The 20,928-nt window shown below is 47.1% G+C and overlaps 1 protein-coding gene across 5 annotated transcripts in view; it reads right to left on the reverse strand.

The window, feature by feature from the left end:
- The window catches only part of LOC145353040 (SAM domain-containing protein SAMSN-1-like), a 114,327-nt gene that overhangs the window by 21,813 nt on the left and 71,586 nt on the right, over nt 1–20,928 (reverse strand). For all 5 annotated transcript variants that reach the window (XM_080203363.1, XM_080203362.1, XM_080203364.1 and 2 more), the window contains 2 exons: nt 4,082–4,162; nt 476–634 (listed from right to left, as the gene is read on the reverse strand). In XM_080203363.1, coding sequence (XP_080059489.1) covers nt 476–634; nt 4,082–4,162 — 240 coding nt within the window. The remainder of the gene's footprint in view (nt 1–475; nt 635–4,081; nt 4,163–20,928) is intronic.

A 20,928-nucleotide genomic window follows, 5' to 3' on the forward strand; every position in this document is an offset into this window, starting at 1 on the left:
TAAATCCTGCTGCTATTTTGATCAATTGGCCCTTTTAAATGCTGCCTTGTTAATTGGTAGGAACTGTGCTATTGCTCATTAGAGATGCAACACAGTGGTTAACCTGGGTTCGATTCCCGGCTTGGGTCACTGTGTGTGCAGAATCTGCATGTTCTCCCCGTGTCTGCATGGGTTTCTTCTGGGTGCTCCAGTTTCCTCCCTCCACAGTCTGGAAATGTGCAGATTAGGTGCATTGGCCCTGCTAAATTGCCCCTTACTGTCCCAGGGAGAATAGATTAGAGGGATTAACGGGGTAAATGTGTGGGATTAGGAGATAGGGCCTGGGTGAGATTGTTGTCCGTACAGACCCGATGGGCCAAGTGGCCTCCTTCTGCACTGTAGGGGTTTTGATGGATCAATATTATCACTGCGATTAGGAAATGGTCACTTTGCGAGTGGGTTAGGATGAGCGCGGTTAAGTGACATTAAAACTCACCAATTCCTCCGATAGAGCTTTGGCATATTTTCGTGCCATTTTTTTCCTCATGGTTTTGGAAATGGCACGCATGGTTTTTCCCAGGCCGCTCCCATTCTGTCCAGACTTTACCGCATGCTGTTCTCCAACGGCTTCAGAGTTTTGATCAGCTTCACCACTCTATCAAGGAGAAGAAGTTCCTCGTTACTCGGTTTGCAAACGCCTTCCGGTCGCGCCCTCGCGGAGGGTGTGTTTTTTCAAAAAAAAAACATTCCAGTCATCTCTTTAAGCGACACTTCCACCCAGAAAGGAATTTTACTGCAAAACGTTAATCGAGAACCCACATTTGTCGAGCATCTGCTATGACCACAGGAAGTCCCTGCGCACATCACAGCCAACTTGAAGGTCAAAGATTAGGTGGATTGGCCATGGTCAATGTGTGGGGTTAATGGGAATAGAACAGGACAGAGGGCCTGGGTAAGAGAGCCAGTGTGGACTCGATGAGCCGAATGGCCTCTTCTGCACCGTAGAGGTTTAATGATTCTATGAAGTGTAGTGACTGTTGTAATGCAGGAAGCTTGGAAGCCAATTTGTACCCACAAGATTTTAAGGAGCTTCTTCAACGAGGAAAGGTAGAGAGATACTTTTCCAATCAACTTTAATTTCTGGAGACTCCAGGACAATCCCAAAGGATTGGCAATGCTAATTGTATTTTCCTCCAGTTTCCTTTTCACCCTGATAACCCTTGGCCGCTCACTGAGGAACAGGCATCAGATACTTAATACCAAAACAGCAGTGACCATCTTTCACTCATTGGACCAAACAATGGTGTCAATGGGCTACCCAACTCTAGGAAGCATCACTATCCAGCCTGATAAGTTTCTCATTTTGATATTAATCAGTCATCTTCAGTTTCGTGGGTAGAGTGGACACTTTTGGACAGTTTTCCTTGGAGCAGAGAGGTTAAGAGGAGATCTGATTGAAAATCATCAGGGGGAAAATGCCCCAGTTGGTGGAAGGATCAAGGACGAGAGGGCATGGGATTGGCAAAAGAAGCAATGGTGGAAGAAATCAAAGAGGTGAGTGGTTAGGATCTGGAATGCACTACCTGAGATTGAGGTAGAGGTGTGTTAACCCGAGGCATTCAAGAGGGAATTGAATTATAATTTTAAATAGAAGAATGTGCAGGGCTACAGGGAGAAGGTAGGGCATGGTGCACAGTGAATGTACCCTTGGGAGAACCAGCATTGACATGATGGTCCGAATGGCCTCCTTCTGTGCTATTAACATGCTATGGTCTGTGATTCAGAGGTCGCACTGATTGACAGCTGTTGATCCTTATCACCGGATCCACACTCAGCTGGTATTTAGTGGGCAGGGCCATTTTGTAAAGGCCTCCTCCATTAGACAGCATCTCATCTGCCTGCCATCAGGTGGCGCCGTCACCATGGTGTACCTGGGCCTAAAACCATGGACAACTCCTCCTCCCCCACCAATGAGAACTGAGGTGGCAACCAACAACTGGACAGGAACACATTTGCTCCCTGGGGTTACAGGTATGTTCTTCCTGACATAAGTTGTCTTTCTGGAAGATTCTTAACAATGAGGAGTCATTGGCAATGAGTTCAGAAGGAAATGAGATGGGCACTGGGGGAATTGAACTGTCATAGCTGCAGTGATATCAGGTGGATGGATGGGTGGGATTGAGACTAATTGGATTGGTCTACAGAGAGCTGGCATCAACTCAATGGGGCGAATAGCCTCCTTCTGTACCATAGTGACTATGAATCTATAACCCCCCCTCCCCACCTCCTCCCCACTTCTGACCTGTGCTTCAATGAGGACTTCTGGTCTATATAGTAATCGTGACTTTATGGTAAAACCCTCATCCCTTCCGTTCAAGAGGCCGTGGGTTCCAAACCTTCATTCTAGAGACATGAGGACCACGCACTCCAGTCTGACACTCCCAGCGCCGTGCCGAGGGAATGTCACACTGTCAGAGATGCACATTTTGGATGAACCGCTACAATGGTGGTCCATTTGCTTCCGCGGGTGAATGCAAAAAAAAAATCCCCTGGTGTAATGAAGCATGGGATTTCTCTCCAGCGTCAATGGTTATTCTTCAACCAACATCACCACGGCGTTATTTGATCATATTTTCATTGCTGTGTGCGTGGGAGCTTGCTATGCACAAATTGGCTGCGGAGTTTCCTTACATGATGACAGTGGCCACACTGTCATAAATGAGTGACAAAAGGAAGAACTTTTATTGGCTGAGAAGCACTTTAGGACATTTTGAAGTCATGATAGACACTGACGAAAGACAAATCTCTTTTTTCTGAGTGACACACAGACTAGCTGTTACAGTTAGCCTCAGTTTCTCTGAATCAGGCAGTGAGTTGCCTTGCCTGCTCATGATTATTGTCTCACTTGACTTTGGGCATGATCTCTTTCAGTCAAATTGCCTCCAGAAAGTAGGATTGACAATCCTCCAGAATTATCCAGGAGTCTCCAGAAAACTGGGGCTACCATGAGGAAACTGTAGTGTTGAGGTGTAGGATTGGAGTCTTGAGGCCCAGAGGGATATGGGCTCAAATCCCAGCATGACAGCAGATAAAATTTAATCCATCTTGTGGGCAGCACGGTGGCACAGTGGTTAGCACTGCTGCCTCACAGCACCAGAGATCCAGGTTCAATTCCAGCCTCGGGTGACTGTGTGGAGTCTGTATGATCCCCCCTGCCCCGTGTCGACGTGGGTTTCCTCCGGATGCTCCGGTTTCCTCCCACAGTCCACAGATGTGCAGATTAAGCAGATTGGCCATGCTACATTGCTCCCTGTTGTCCCAAGATGTTTGGGTTAGGAGGATTAGCGGGATAAATACTCGAGGTTGCAGGAATAAGGCCTGGGTGGGATTGTGGTCTAGGCAAGACTCGACGGGCCAAATGGCCTCCTTCTGCACTGTAGGATTCTTCCGCCATCCTTGCCGTGTCTGGCCAATATGTGAATCTCAACCCAGCGTCCAGATAGATAGTCTAGCAATAAAATGAAGAAGCTGGAGGGGCTTTTCTTTAAGAACTGAGGAGTTGTCCTGCTCCCTCAAAAGAAGTGAAGAAGCTGTGTCTTCAATTTATTCAAAAGAAGCATACACACATATACACACATGTTCACACATATGCACACACACACACACACACATATGTGCATGCTCACACATTGACACACACACACACACTCATACAGAAATGGTGGGAGAGGGATGGCCATAGTCAAGGTTAGAGGGATGTTGGGAGAGGGATGTCCGTAGTCAGGGGAAGAGAGACTGAACGCATGAGGTTGGGAAAGGTGTTGTCAGAGGCAGAGACAGACAGAGTCAGGAAGAGTGAGAGATCTGAAGAGAAGCAGGGACAGTACGAAAGACCATAAAGTGTGGAATACAAACACACTGACAGGGTCAATAAAAGTGAGAGGCAGCATATATTAGGTTGGATGAGCTGCTAATAGAATTATTAGCTGCTAATAGAGTTGGTTAGCCGTTGAGCAACGGCACACTAATCTCCAGCCTGAAATGGTACAAAAAGATCACTCGATTCACACTGTCACCATAACCTGACAACAAGAACACCTACACTATTGTCAGCTTTCTCCTCCGACTTTGGTGTGTTTGGATGATGTCTGAATCGGTCGAAGCTCCCAAAACTGGTGGTGCGCTGTGATAAAGACAAGAGAAAGAGTACTGTTTAGTCAGAAGCCCGTTTATACCTGGGTTAATCTGCACAGTTTGAGGGCTGCTAATGCTGTGCTCCCAAACATTATTCTTTAAGGTTACTTTTAGCTGCAGCAATTTCCCCCTCTCCTCATATAAAGGTGCTGTCTCACACTGGAACAGCGCGACAGTCCCAGTCATTCTCTGATCACATTGCTTTGATTGCCTTCTCTCCAGTTTACACTAAGACTGGAGTGTAAACTCCAGTCAATTCCAAATGACTTAATTGGTTGCTGAGTGCATGACAAGTTCTGAAATCTTGAATGCAGTTATATTAATGTGTTTGTTCTTTCGTTCCCAAACAGTGAGAATCATCTTCATATTCCACCATGGAAGGCCTCATACACAACCTTGACAAGGGCAAGTAGAGCACAGGGTTAGATACAGAGTAAAGCTCCCTCTACACTGTCCCCATCCAACACTCCCAGGACAGGTACAGCACAGGGTTAGATACAGAGTAAAGCTCCCTCTACACTGTCCCCATCAAACACTCCCAGGACAGGGACAGCACGGGGTTAGATACAGAGTAAAGCTCCCTCTGCACTGTCCCCATCAAACACTCCCAGGACAGGTACAGCACAGGGTTAGATACAGAGTAAAGCTCCCTCTACACTGTCCCCATCAAACACTCCCAGGACAGGTACAGCACAGGGTTAGATACAGAGTAAAGCTCCCTCTACACTGTCCCCATCAAACACTCCCAGGACAGGGACAGCACGGGGTTAGATACAGAGTAAAGCTCCCTCTACACTGTCCCCATCAAACACTCCCAGGACAGGGACAGCACGGGGTTAGATACAGAGTAAAGCTCCCTCTACACTGTCCCCATCAAACACTCCCAGGACAGGGACAGCGTGGGGTTAAATACAAAGTAAAGTTCTCAATACACTGCTCCATCAAACACTCCCAGAACAGGGACAGCATGCTTCACACTCCATCCAAAGTAGTAAGTTGCAAGATGGGTTGTTAGCATCCTTTGCAATGAACTAAAATATACCAAAAGTGATTTTTGAGTTTATTGATGAGAGAACAGTGGAATCATGGCATGGAGATTGGTCGCTGTTCCTCAGAGGATGAGGTTGTTTTTATCTGTTTTGCGCTGAACAGATGAAAAGATATCAATATAGAACATAGAACACTACAGCACAAACAGGCCCTTCGGCCCACAAGTTGCGTCGATCACATCCCTACCTACCAGGCCATAGAACTATCTGTAACTCCCAATCCCATTAAATCCCATATACTCATCCAGAAGTCTTTTAAAAGACCCCAGCGATATCAACAAACCTTTTCTGAAAAGAAGCATCTAATTGGCTTTTCAAAGTGATGCAAAGTTCCAAAATTAAGAGAAATCTTTTCTGCCCAAAAGCAGGTTTTGTTGGTATTTAACATGAAGGTGCTTCGGGTGACCAGGTGAGTACACAATCAGGTGCCCGAGCTCAGTGCCAGTCATAAAGGTTTGGGCAGGATACGGGCAGAGTCTGGGAGATTGGACAGAATGGGGCTTGGGTTCCAGCATTCTGGACAATGTTGGCATTGAATTTAGAGATTTGGACTGGGCCGGGGTTAGAGTGTGGATAACACTGGGATTGGTCTTTTCAAGTTAGACTATACTGGGGTTGGAGTTTGAAGTTTTAGATAGAGTCAGGGTTGGGTTTGAACATTTGAACAGGTAGGCCAATTACTGGCCCCGGAAATTCCACAAGTACCAGCACTGTGCCACTGTGCCAGCCAGGACTGAGGTCAGTGCTGAGGGCCAGTGCCGCACTGTCAGAGGGTCAGCGCTGAGGGAGCGCCGCACTGTCAGAGGGTCAGCGCTGAGGGAGCGCCGCACTGTCAGAGGGTCAGCGCTGAGGGAGCGCCGCACTGTCAGAGGGTCAGCGCTGAGGGAGCGCCGCACTGTCAGAGGGTCAGCGCTGAGGGAGCGCCGCACTGTCAGAGGGTCAGCGCTGAGGGAGCGCCGCACTGTCAGAGGGTCAGCGCTGAGGGAGCGCCGCACTGTCAGAGGGACAGCGCCGGGGGAGCGCCGCACTGTCAGAGGGACAGCGCCGGGGGAGTGCCGCACTGTCAGAGGATCAGTGCTTCATTGACTGAACTGTATTTCTTTCTTCAACAGAAGCATTCTTGATATTAATATCCTCCTTTCCCGTCTTGACAATTCAATGATTCTAAATCCTTCTTTATATAACTCCCAAATGCTTGTCAGCAGGTCTTGTTTGAACAACTGTAGTTATTTTAATACATTTCTTGTTTCACTTCCACGTTAAGAAAACCTGATTAATTTTGGGGTTTCTCTTGCTTTTTCCAGTAAGAAATTAGTTTCGTTGTAAAAACCCGACTCATCATTTGTTCGTTGAATCCGTTGCCCAGTGAGACCAGCAAGGCTCCAGATTTGATTGGAGACCTGCGCAGGGTTAGCTGGCTGAGTGCATGAGGATTTTGGATAGGGAAGGTACAGGAGTCCCAGCTCCTGATCCCTGGCCAGCACCAATATTGGGTGAAGGCAGAATGCAATGTCCCCGAAAGTCAAATGGCTGCTGACACTGATTGTCTGGCATCACAAATGTATTTATTTATTATTGTCACAAGTAGGTTGACATTAACACTGCAATGAAGTTACTGTGAGAATCCCCTAGTTGCCACACTCTTGTGCCTGTTCGGGTTCACTGAGGGAGAATTTAGCATGGCCAATGTGCCTAACCAGCACGTCTTTTAGGCTGTAGGAGGAAACCGGAGCGCCTGGAGGAAACCCACGCAGACACGGAGGGGGGAATGTGCAAACTCCGGACAGACAGTGACCTAAGCCGGGACCTGGCGCTGCGAGGCAGCAGTGCTAACCACCGTGCTACCGTGCCACCCAAGTGAATTGATCACCAGAGTGTGCTATTAGGGACAAGTGGAAGCCAGTCAAGATCTACACCAGGACGGAGCAAACAGCAGCATAGAAACAAAAGAACAACTTACTTCTTTGTTCCGTCACAGTTCCATCTTTGCCTTCAGTTCAAAGGGCCATTCACAATCCGTCTTTGTTCTTTGTCACTGTCCCAATGAGACTGATGTAGCAATGCCGGTGTTGGACTGGGGTAAACACAGTAAGAAGTCTCACAACACCAGGTTAAAGTCCAACAGGTTTATTTGGTAGCAAACGGAGCGCTACCTCTTCGTCAGGTGAGTGGGAGTTTTGTTCACAAACAGGGCATATAAAGACACAAATTTAATTAACAGAATAATGGTTGAAATGCGAGTCTTTGCAGGTAATCAAATCTTAAAAGGTACAGACAATGTGAGTGGAGAGAGCATTAAGCACAGGTTAAAGGGATTTATATTGTCTCCAGACAGGACAGTTAATGAGATTTTGCAAGCTCAGCAAGTCGTGGGGGTTACAGATAATGTGACATGAACCCAAGATCCCTGTTGAGACCGTCCTCATGTGTGTGGAACTTGGCTATCAGTTTCTGCTCAGCGACTCTGCGCTGTCGTGTGTCGTGAAGGCCACCTTGGAGAACTCTTGCCTGAAGTTCAGAGGCCGAATGCTGTGACCCCTGAAGTGTTCCCCAACAGGAAGAGAACAACCTTGCTTGGCGATTGTCGAGCGGTGTTTATTCATCCGTTGTCATAGTGTCTGCATGGTCTCCCCAATGTACCATGCCTTGGGGCATCCTTTCCTGCAGCGTATCAAGTAGACACGGTACATACTCCTACAAGTCGGTTAGCGTTGTCTACCTGATACGCTGCAGGAAAAAATGTCTTGTGGCATGATACATTGGGAAAACCATGCAGACAGTACGACAACGGATGAATGAACATCACCCGTCAATCACCAGGCAAGACTGTTCCCTTCCTGTTGGGGAACACTTCAGGGGTCACGGCATTCGGCCTCTGATCTTCAGGTAAGCGTTCTGCAAGCGGCCTTCACGACACACGACAGCGCAGAGTCGCTGAGCAGAGACTGATAGCCAAGTTCCACACACATGAGGATGGCCTCAACCGGGATATTGGGTTCATGTCACACTATCTGTATTCCCCATGACTTGCCTGGGCTTGCAAAATCTCACTAACTGTCCTGTCTGGAGACAATACACATCTCTTTAACCTGTGCTTAACCCTCTCTCCACTCACATTGTCTGTACCTTTAAGACTTGATGACCTGTAAAGATTCGCATTTCAACCATTATTTTGTAAATTGAGTTTGCGTCTTTATATGCCCTGTTTGTGAATAGAACTCCCACTCACCTGATGAAGGAGCAGTGCTCTAAAAGCTCGTGGCTTTTGCTACCAAATAAACCTGTTGGACTTTAACCTGATGTTGTGAGACTTCTTACTGTGTTTACCCAATTAGACTGGCCAAAAGTCTCACATTTTCAGGAATTTTCCTATTTACTCTGTGTCCCTTTTCTCCTTTAATTCCAAGCAACCTTTCGAAGACCGATCCTGGGTGACCGGGACGAGTTTGACTGATTTGAGGCAAGTTTGTGAGTCACCAGCTCATTGAATCCTAGAATCCTACAGTACAGAAGGAGTACATTGGGCCTATTGAGTCTGCACTGACCACAATCTCACCCAGGCCTTATCCCCATAACCCCACACCTTGCTAATCCCCCTGATAGTTGGGTCAATCAACCTGACCCACACATCTTTGGACTGATGATAATGACAAAGTCAAAAAGACAAGTTATAATTATTCGTTAAGTCTAAGCACTCCTTCCTGCTATTATAGTCTCAAGGCCCTGCCCTCATGCTTAACAATACCTCCTACCCCGACCAACCCCACCACCCTCTTCACTCTCACGGCCTACCTTTCACACACAACACCAGCACCCTGCCCGTCCCTGTCATGCTGCTTTTGTACTATTTCACAAGGGCTGTTGACCCCTGCTCCCAGCAGGAATAGTCAGGATTGTTCACAGCCCAGCAGAGATACTGAGAAAAACCCACTGCTTGGCACTGGGCCAAAGACAGCTGGAGAAAGCCACAGCCCGGTATAAACCCTGAATTGTGGTTAGCAGTTGGTCTAGACAGGACAACACGCTCAGCGTAGACTTGGAGGGCCAAAGGGCCTGTTTCTGTGCTCTGCTGTTCTTTGTTCACTGTTGCCTCACAGCGCCAGGGGCCCAGGTTTAATTCTGGGCTCGGGTGACTGGCTATGTTCTCCCCGTGTCTAAGTGGGTTTCCTTCCACAGTCCAAAATGCGTGGGTTAGGTGGCTTGATTACCCCTTAGTGTCAGGGGGACTAGCAGAGTAAAGGGGTGGGGTTACGGGAATAGGGCCTGTGGTTAGTGCAGGCTCGATGGGCTGAATGGCCTCTTTTGCACTATAGTGATTCTGTGAATGTTTAACGCTCCATCATTGAACTGGCGCGGGTTTTATAAACATGGGAAATTAGGAAAGTAGAACTGATACTTGGTGCCACAATGAATCTGGCTTGGTGTCATTTCCTCTGACATTGGGCGTAAAGGAAACATTTCTTAAATAGAACCCACTAAACATAAACTGGCCGTTTGGCATAACATTCTCGATAATGCTGTTAACGTTCTACACTGTAAAATGGCCCAAAATCCATCACTTCTTTACGTTTTGTACCAGACAAGTGACAAAAGACATTTTGACGAGTCCACTTAGGTTTGTATTTAGTAATTAGCATCTAACTGAAATTAATAGTTTCAGTTTTCAGTTCATCCAGACTGAAGCACAGAGATACAAGCTCTCGACTACAGAGCACTTGAAGTTTGTTAATTTGAGGAAACTGGCTTAAACTGTTTCTCTTGTACTGGTGCACCTAACCCGCACATCTTTCGGACTGTGGGAGGAAATCAGAGCACCCGGAGGAAACCCACGCAGACACGGGGAGAATGTACAGACTCCACACAGATGGTGGTCCAAGTTGGGAATCAAACCCGGGTCCCTGGTGCTGTGAGGTGGCAGCGCCAACTGCTGTGCCACCGTGAGCATGACACAGTCCACACAACCAGTCCTCGTCATTCAACCCTTGTTGTCATGTCAGCAGCTTTAATATGGGCTGAGGAAATTGTCGCTCAGGGATTACATAATTTTGGACTTTGATAAAAGATGTTTCAGGGAGGTGGCCAGGGAGGAAAGCTAATTTAGAAAATCTATCCTTCCACAGGATGTGAGAATTGTTGGTTCAGCTCAATGTTTCTTGCCCATCCGTAATTGCCCCTTGAGAAGATGGTGGTGAGCTGCCCTCTAGAAATGCTGCTGTCCCCCATGGTGTAGGTACAGCCACAGTGCTGTTAGGGAGGGAATTTGACAGATTCAAAAAATACCATGGATTTCAAAATCGAAAGTCTCGTTCAAAGATTGAGGGAGAAGTTAGAAAGTGCGACATGAAATGTAGAAGCGGAAAGAACCAGGGTCAGGTCTTTTTTGAGAGGAGAAACTATGACACCAGACTTTCTCAACTATATTGGGGGTGGGGGGTGTGCAGGGCAGGTGGGCAACAAGTGGTCAACATTTTAGTGGGAATAGGGTCAACAGAGCAGAGTATGAGTCTCCGACAAAATGAGCTCGAAAAGCGGCTAAGGGGAAATGACAGAGAAACTAGAGAGAGGTTCAAGCCTAAGGCCAGGTTGAATTTTATTGGGCTATGCGAAGGTTGGAAAATGTCAATAGAGGGTGAGAATCTTAGTGATGAAGAAGTCAATGAACTCCTCGAACTTATTGGTGGAGGTGACAGTTGATAGAGCAGGGAAGAGGGGTTTGTGATGTGGTAAGAATGTCAGAGTCTAATGAGGCCACCTGGCAACTATATCAACATAAATAGGTGGCCAGTCATCTGTTTCTTAGGATGTCCTCATTATGGATGCTTGGATGAACTCCAAAGCACACCAATGGAAATAGTAGTAGTGATCTGTTTGCACAGATATGCAGATGACAGGGGAGAATTTGCTTTGATTGGTTGATTGCTTTATGAGATGACAATGATATTTTTCTTTGATTTTTTTTCAAAGTCTGTAAGTTCAATGGAACGAGAATGAGGTATGAAGTGTTTTTGAAACTGTGAATAGCTCTGTCTCTTTGATTAGGTTGTACGAGTAGCAGATTTTTTTCAAAGGTGATTTCTAAATTAATCTTTCTGTATGAACATTGTCGCTGCTGTAACATGGTTCATTGGTTCAATTACAGGGCACATGGAGATAGGCATGCGGGCAACAGGAGGCATGGGGGGGGCATGAGGGAATGAGCTGGCATAGAGGCGAATTAGGGGGTGTGAGAGGCATGAAGAGGTATGAGGAACATGGGAGGGCTTATGGAGGGTAAGTGAGGGGTACAAGGCAGTGTGTTGGGTGAGGAATAGAGGCAAGAGGACCAGGCGTCTTTTACTACAACCAGGCCACGATCCCAGAGAACCAAGGTGGACCTTCTAACCAGCCTGCCTTGGCACTCCCCTGTCACTGTGGCTGCCTCCAAACAGTCTTCGAGTCGCAGGTCCGACTCCATTCCACCCCTGCCTCCCCAGCCCGACCTGCTGGGTCAGGAAATTTCCTGAGTAGACCTCCCTGCGTCTGACTCTACACGTTTAACTGAGAACGAGGGGATTGCAGGTGGAGCAGAGGGAGCGACTGGGAAGGTTAACACCTCCGTAAGTATTGTGGCAAAGAGCATCGGGAAATTTGAATCAACCGGTGAGGGCATTACTCCGATCTTCTCAGCACCGACCAGAATTATTTCATTGAACAGAATCATAGAATCCCTACAGTGTAGAAGGAGGCCATTCAACCCATCCAATCTGCACCGACTCTCCGACAGAGTCATAGAGATATCCAGCATGGAAACAGGCCCTTTGGCCCAACTTGTCCATATCGCCCTTTTTTCTAACAACTAAGCGAGTCCCAATTGCCTGCATTTGGCCCATATCCCTCCATATTCATGTTTTTAAATGCTTTTTAGAAGATAAAATTGTACCTGCCTCTACACTACCCCTGGCAGCTTTTCCAGGCACTCACCACCCTCTGTGTGAAAAAAATGCCCCTCTGGACCCATTTGTATCTCTCCCCTCTCATCTTTAACCTATGCCCTTCAGTTTTAGACTCCCCTACCTTTGGATTTTGACTATCTATTTCATCTATCAATGCCCCTCATTATTTTATAGACCTCTATAAGATCACCCCTCAGCCCCCTACGCTCCAGAGAAAAAAGTCCCAGTCTATCCAGCCTCTCCTTATAACTCAAACCATCAAGTCCCAGTAACATCCTAGTAAATCTTTTCTGCAGTCTTTTTAGTTTAATAATATCTTTTCTATGATAGGGTGACCAGAACTGTATACAGTATTCCAAGTGTGGGCTTATCAATGTCTTGTACAACTTCAACAAGACGTTCCAACTCCTGTACTCAATGTTCTGACCAATGATTTCAATGTTTTCTGACAGATCATCTTGTCCAGGCCCCATCCCTGTAATGCTACAAATTTACTCAGCTAATTCCCCCAATCGTGGGACATAAAGGGGCAATTTAGCATGGCCAATATTCACCTAACCCACACATCCTTGGACAATGTTGAAAATTACCAGTGTCACTATGATCAAAACATCTTATTGAGTCAAACACAGGAGTGAGTAACTCTCACCCTGAACTGGAGGTGGGAAATTGAAAACGGGAAGCAGAGAAATGAAATTTTTATTTAATCTCTCTTTAAGCATTCACCTCCTGTTCCAGTTTGCAGACAGTGAGTGTTGTAATCAGACGCGATGAATACACCCAAATGGTGTTGGGTAAGAGCAATGATGAAATCCTCTGAACAGAACAGGATGTCTCCGTGAAAATTCAGACAGTCTCTCCGAGACTTGCATCTCATTTTTAACACGTTCAAAAAATATATTTTATTGAAAGGAAGCCCGGGGATAATGGTAATATCGCTAGACTATTAATTCAGAAACTCAGCTAATGTTCCAGGGGCCAAGGTATGAAACACACCAATGGTAGAATTTGAATTCAATGAAAAAAATCTGGAATTAAGAATCTACCATTGCTAATTGTTGGAAAATCCCATCTGGTTCACTAATGTTCTTTAGGGAAGGAAATCTGACATCCTTACCTGGTCTGGCCTACATGTGAAACCGGGGCCACAGCAATGTGGTTGACTCTCAACTGCTCTCCAAGGGCAACTAGGGATGGCAAAAAGTGCTGGCCAGCCAGTGAGGCCCACGTCCCACGAATGAAGAGAATGGGTTTCACTGGGATGTCAGCCTGGATAAAAGTGATTGACGTTCCTGGAGCGGGACATGAACCTGTGGCCTTCTGACTCAGCGATGAGAGTGCTGACCCCAGAAAATTCGCAAACCTCTGGAAGAATGGTGGAGGGCTTATTCGGAGTGCAGAGCCCTATGCTGAAGAACTAATTATTCATGCCCTTTTAGTTTTGGTGCCAACTCGATCTGCCACATTTATCTTCTTTCAAAAATCACCATGGTGAATGTTGAATTGGCAGATGGTGGGTTAAGTAGGACAGGACCCTAAACTCACCACGGCCAGGATGCCGGAGAGGGCCAGCTTAACTATCCTAATGACGGGTCAAATTCTCCAATCTTGACGTACGAGGAGCCTCTGAGTCTGGTACTCGATGGAGTTTAGAAGGATAGTGGGGGGGGGGGGGGGGGAGCTCATCGAAACTTACAGAATACTGAGAGGCCTGGATAGAGTGGGTGTGGGGAAGATGTTTCCATTAGTAGGAGATACTAGAATCTGGGAACACAGCCCTTGGATCTTTAGAACTGAGATAAGGAGGAATTTCTTCAGCCACAGGATGTGGAATTAATTACCACAGAGGAGGCCGGGTCATTGAGTGTATATAAGACAGAGATAGATGGGTTCTCAATTGGTAAGGGGATCAAAGATTACAGGGAAAAGGCGAGTGAATGGGGTTGAAACTTATCAGCCATGAGATGGAGCAGACTCGATGGGCTGAATGGCTGAATTGTACTCCTATATCTTATAGTCTTACGTGGCTGGGATTCTCCAGTCCTGCTGCAGCGAACAGAGATTTGGCTGAGTAGCAAATTCTCCGTCAGCGCTGGCAGAGCTGGTAGGGTGTGAATGGCCAAAGAATTCCAGTGGACATATTTTCATCCTTCACCTAATCCCAAATGCTCCTCTTTCAGATATAATCCCCCGTGAGAGCAATTGCAATGATAGACCTCCATTATATTGATTCACGATGGTTCTTGGCAAAGTATCGCTGTGGTTTGCCATTGCCTTCTGCAGACCAGGAAACCGTCTCGTCCTTACCATCCGCCATCAGACATATTGGAAAGATTCACCAATAGACCGGTTTGGCCATAGTTCATATTCACCCCTTCCCTTGGCCGTCTTGTGCCGGAACGGGACTCGAACCCTGATCTTCTGACCCAGCGGTGGGGATGCTGCCCACTGCACCACGTCCACTTCTCAAACGCCACTGTGGCAGCTGGCTAACCTCCGGATTAACCTGAGGGGATGCCCGTACATGGCCAACAAATCAGGTAGCCAACTCTCTCTCGCCACTGCTGGTTGGTCAAATTCCACACGGTTCGGAAAGATTTTGCGCCTCTCGGCTGCTAAACCTTCAATGAGAACACCCAGCCGCCAGCTAGTAATCAACATCTTGAGATGGAGAGAGTGATAACTTTGCATTTATATAACATCTTTCACGTCGTCAGAACACTCCGAAGCGTTTCACACCAAATGAAGTGCTTTTGGGTTTGGGTGGGTTAGAATCATAGACTCCCGACGATGAAGAAGGAGGCCATTCGGCCCATCAAGTCTGCATTGACTCTCCCAAAAAGCATCCCACCCAGGCCTCCACTCTGCCCTGTCCCCATTTAACCCACCTAACCTGGACATTTTGACACATTCAGGGTCAATTCTGCATGCCACTGTGATGATAACAACAACTTGTGTTTGTGTAGTGCCACTGCTGGCAGTAAGGCATCTCAAAGTGCCTTGCAGGAGAGAAATGAGCATTAATGTAGTGGAGAGTCGTCCTCTGCCTGAAAGGCTGTGTGTTTATAATCACCAAGGGAGGACAGGACAGGACCAGACAGGTTTGTGATGCCTGTCACAGTTGAACAGCTTCCCAACAGTCACCATCTGGTGTACTTTGGACCAGGCCATCAAGTGAAGCAGTCCTTCAGACGAGAAGGGAGTAAATAGCAGGGAAAATGAGCTCTGTTCCTCGGTGTTGCTTTGGCAACTTTCGTACCCGTTGCCTCAGGAGAATTTTACAATGATGCAATCTTAAAGCAGCTGAATTATTCTCAGAAACACTCCCTAAAGAGCAGGACTGACGTGCAGTAAGAGCTGACTCATCCTGTTTAACATTTAACCACCATTTTAGCTTCTTAATATCACCATATAGCTCTTACCATAACATGATATTCAACTGTCGCAAGCAGGCTCCAATTAAATACTGACAACATTCCAAAAACTTGCTGTTTCATAGACTTGCTCAGACACCCCTGTAAATACAGGCACAGTCTCCCTGGAGATTCCTGTAAATACAGACACACTCCCCAGAGACCCCTGTAAATACTGACACTCTCCCTGGAGACGCCTGTAAATACAGGCACACTCCCTGGAGACCCCTGTAAATACAGACACTCTCCCTGGAGACCCCTGTAAATACAGACACACTCCCCAGAGATCTGTGTAAATACAGGCACACTCCCCAGAGACACCTGTAAATACAGGCACACTCTCCCCGAGGACCCCTGCAAATACAGACACACTCCCCAGAGACCCATGTAAATACAGACACACTCCCCAGAGACCCGTGTAAATACAGGCACACTCCCCAGAGACCCGTGTAAATACAGGCACACTCCCCAGAGACCCGTGTAAATACAGGCACACTCCCCAGAGACCCGTGTAAATACAGGCACACTCCCCAGAGACCCGTGTAAATACAGGCACACTCCCCAGAGACCCGTGTAAATACAGGCACACTCCCCAGAGACCCGTGTAAATACAGGCACACTCTCCCCAAGGACCCCTGCAAATACAGACACACACCCCAGAGACTCCTGTAAGTACAAACACACTCTCCGGAGACCCCTGTAAATACAGACACACTCCCCGGAGACCTCTGTATATATAGACACACTCCCCGGAGACCTTGTAAGTACAGACACACTCGCAGGGACCCCTGTAAATACAGAGACTCTCCCTGGAGACGCCTGTAAATACAGACACACTCCCCGGAGACCCCTGTAAATACTGACACACTCCTGTCCCAGAATCACAGACTGTTATAAATACTAACAGCCTTCAGTGCTTCCTCACCAAAGCACTGACAGACTACTGGAAGTAACTTACATTTACATAGCACCTATTCCTAAATTAATTTCAGAATCATAGAATCCCTACAGTGCAGAAGGAGACCATTTGGCCCATCGAGCCTACAACCCTGACAATCCCACCCAGGCCCTATCCCCGTAACCCCACATATTTATTCTGCTAATCCTCCTGACACTGCGGGGCAATTTAGCATGTGGGAGAAACTGGAGGACCCAGAGGAAACCCATGCAGACACGGCAAGAATGTGCAAACTCCACACAGACGGTGACCCAAGCTGGGAATCGAAACCGGGTCCATGGCGCTGTGAGGCAGCAGCGTTAACCACTGTGCCATTGTGTCACCCATTGTGCCACCATACTGTCCATTTTGTCCTTTTGGTCAATTAAATACATTTGAAGTGTAAATACTACTGTGATGCAGGGAAATATGGCACAGTTTGTGTAGAGTTAGCTCCAATTGACAGTAAGGTGGTCAGAGAGAAGATCACTTCTTGTATGGGCAATGTTTGAGAAAGAACATTCTCACCTTGTTACAAGCTAAACTGTCCACCATCAATAATGCATCTGTAACCTTGTTCATGTGGCAACACATATTTGGCCAATGTGCAAAGTGTTTTAGTTGCATGTTGGAACTCACCAGAATGAGTTTCATCTATTGCAGAAGCCACTGACATTTGAATAATTTATCAGTAATTTATTTGCTTGTCAATGTGAGGATGTGAGTGCTGGAAGACAAAACAGTTTCCATTTAAGATAACTAGTGTTACTTTCAAACTCTCCCAGGACAGGTACAGCACGGGGTTAGATACAGAGTAAAGCTCCCTCTACACTGTCCCCCATCAAACACTCCCAGGACAGGTACAGCACAGGGTTAGATACAGAGTAAAGCTCCCTCTACACTGTCCCCAACAAACACTCCCAGGTCAGGTACAGCACAGGGTTAGATACAGAGTAAAGCTCCCTCTACGCTGTCCCCATCAAACACTCCCAGGACAGGTACAGCACGGGGTTAGATACAGAGTAAAGCTCCCTCTACACTGTCCCCCATCAAACACTCCCAGGACAGGTACAGCACGGGGTTAGATACAGAGTAAAGCTCCCTCTACACTGTCCCCCATCAAACACTCCCAGGACAGGTACAGCACGGGGTTAGATACAGAGTAAAGCTCCCTCTACACTGTCCCCCATCAAACACTCCCAGGACAGGTACAGCACGGGGTTAGATACAGAGTAAAGCTCCCTCTACACTGTCCCCATCAAACACTCCCAGGACAGGCACAGCACAGGGTTAGATACAGAGTAAAATTCCCTCTACATTGTGCCTGTCAAACACTCCCAGCACTGGTACAGCATAGTATTAGATACAGAGTAAAGCTCCATCTGCACTGTCCCCATCAAACACCCCCAGGACGATACAGCATGGGGTTAGACACAGAGTAAAGCTTCTTCTACACTGTCCCCCATCAAACACTCCCTGGACAGGTACGGCATGTGGTTAGATGCAGAGTAAAGCTTCGCCTACACTGTCCCCCATCAAACACTCCTAGGACAGATGCATCACGGGGTTAGATGCAGAGTAAAACTCCCTCTACACTGTCCCCATCAAACACTCCCAGGACAGGTACGGCACGGGGTTAGATACAGAGTAAAGCTCCCTCTACACTGTCCCCATCAAACACTCCCAGGACAGGTACAGCACTGGATTAGTCACAAAGTAAAGCTCCTTCTATGTTACATCTGACCCACATTCAGAAGTAACACATTGTCCAAGCGTGGGGTCTGACACTAGCCAATTTGCTGTCATCTGGGTTACTTTTTTGAAATGGGGTTGATTTTTAATTGGTTAGGTGCATTTACCTGAATAGGCACTGGACTGTGGCAACTAGGGAAATTTCACAGTAACTTCATTGCTGTGTTAATGTAAGCCTTATTTGTGGCGATAAATAAACCTTAACTGTCACAGACCCAGTTAGTCGGCAGACACAGTCCTCTTTGTCTACCCTTTGAAGATCGCCAAGGGCAGTCTCGTTGATTTCACTGTTGTCTATCCTATTGAATTCTGTGAGATGATGCTGTTGAGCTGCAGAAACGGTACAGGGAGTGGGCCAGCTCGTCCCTCCACCCACTACATTGTTCAATATAGTTCTAACTGACATTTCCATTGTCCCACACTATCCCCATACACACCAATTCCCAATGTGTCCAATCTCTATCAGTCTCTATCTGGGATATACTCAACAACTGACTATTCACCTGCTCACTACCACCTCCCCAGTGGCAATTTGGGATGGGTTGGTTTAGCCAGAGTTACCCATATCCTGCAAAAGAACCTTCACAGCTACAGGGGTGGAGAATTCCAAAAATTCACGGCCACCTGAGTGAAGAGCTTTCTCCTCACTTCAGTATGAACTGTCAGCCCCCTGATCCCAGTCACAGAATCATGGGGTGGGATTTTAGCGGCACACCCACCCAGGGCCAACAGAGAATGCCGTTCTGATTTTGGGGCAGGCAAGGGGATAAAATTCCAACCACAGGTTGGGTTTTACGGCCTCGCCCATCCCAAAATCATACAATCCGACCCGAGGTCAATGGACTTTCCTATCGTCTGCTCCTTGCTTGCTTCGATTCCTGTGATGGACAGGGCGGTAAAATTCCAGCCATAGAGGTATGCAACACGGAAACAGGCCCTTCAGCCCTCCATGACAACTAGGTTTCCTAAACTGATCTAGTCCCATTTGCCTCTGTATGGCCCATGTTCCTCCAAACCTTTCCCATCCATGTACTTGTCCTCCACTTCTGGACTCCACAGCCAGGGATCACAGCCTCCCATTGCAAACATCTGCCCTTTCTGTCCCTTAGGAATTGTACATTTCACTGAGATCTGTGGAGATGGGTGGACAGGCCACTGAGGGAAAGACAATTTGCTTAAAAACAAATCCAAATTTCAGAATACTCCATTGCCACCCCAAGAAGTATGATCAAAAGGGGTTTAGTTTTTATCTATTGGTGTCACAAGTAGGCTTACGTTAGCACTGCAATGAAGTTATTGTGAAAATCCCCAAGCTGCCATGCTCTGGCACCTGTTCGGGTACACTGAGGGAGAATTCAGCATGGCCAATGCATCCAACCTGCATATCTTTCGGACTGTGGGAGGAAACCGGAGCACCGGGAGGAAACCCGCACAGACATGGGGAGAACATGCATGTTCCGCACAGGCAGTGACCCAAGCTGGGAATCGAACCCAGGTCCCTGAGGAAGCAACACTAACCACTGCGCCACCACTGTGAGGGAAATCCATCCACATGTCAAGACAATGAAATAGTCATGATACAGTAAGAGGCCATTCAACCCATCGTGTGTGTGTTTCAAGGAGACACGTCACCGTGACAAGGTTCAAGTATCTGAAGGAGGTAATTACCAAATTGAGGACAGGGCAAGAACCCACTATCTTAAAACCATCTCTCTGTAACTTGAATTGTGCAATTCCTGGAACATCCTTTTAAGGCAGCTAGAATGCGGTCACACTACATCGCCTTCCGTGAAATGATAAGAAATGCGTTTCAAGTCTTCGTACAGCACAGAAAGAGGCCATTCAGCCTATCACATCAGTGCAAGCCATCATGCACCTACCTGCTCTCATCCCATTTTCCAACACTTGGTCCAGAGCCTTATATAGCAGTGTTGCAAGTGCTCACCTAAATGGTTCTTAAACTTTGTGAGGGTCACGGCCCCAGCCCTGGCTAATTTATATCACAGCTTTCAAAGCAACAGGAAGTTCCGAAGCAGCTTGCAGCCAATTCAGTCTTTCCTTTCTGAAATGTCATTACTGTTTTGATACGAGATAGATTGCAACCAATCTGTGCACAGCAAGGTCCCACAAATAACAGCGGCTGATCAGAATTGGGATAATCTGCCTTTCCTGAGATCCCAATGGATAAGCATTGACGAGAACATCAGGGAAACCTACCCTAGGAAATGGCACGAATGAGAACCATCACATCCTGTAGGATGAGCAGACAAACCAATGCTCTGACAAAGGGTCATCCAGACTCAGAACGTTGACTCTATTCTCTCTCCACAGATGCTGTCAGACCTGCTGAGATGTTCCAGCACTTTCCGTTTTTGTTTCCGCTTCCAGCAGCCCAGGATTTTGCCTTTATTAATGTATTATCTGCACTTCCTGACAGTGCAGCATTCCCCCAGCACTGCACTGGGACGGTTAACCTGGATTGTCCGCTCAGGTCCTGTGGGGTGAGATTTGTATCCATGATCTCCTGGCTCATAAGTAAGAGTTTGATCGTTGAGCCAAGATGCTGGTTCCAGTACCCAACAAGACACAGTAAAGCAACTCTCCGAGCTCTTTTTGGTTTGGGGAGATGACCTCGGACTTCCTATTAACCCAACTGAACCGCCAAATATTTA

Source organism: Carcharhinus amblyrhynchos, chromosome 15, assembly GCF_965287045.1.
Source record: "Carcharhinus amblyrhynchos chromosome 15, sCarAmb.v2.hapA, whole genome shotgun sequence".
In the NCBI taxonomy this organism is placed as follows: domain Eukaryota; kingdom Metazoa; phylum Chordata; class Chondrichthyes; order Carcharhiniformes; family Carcharhinidae; genus Carcharhinus; species Carcharhinus amblyrhynchos.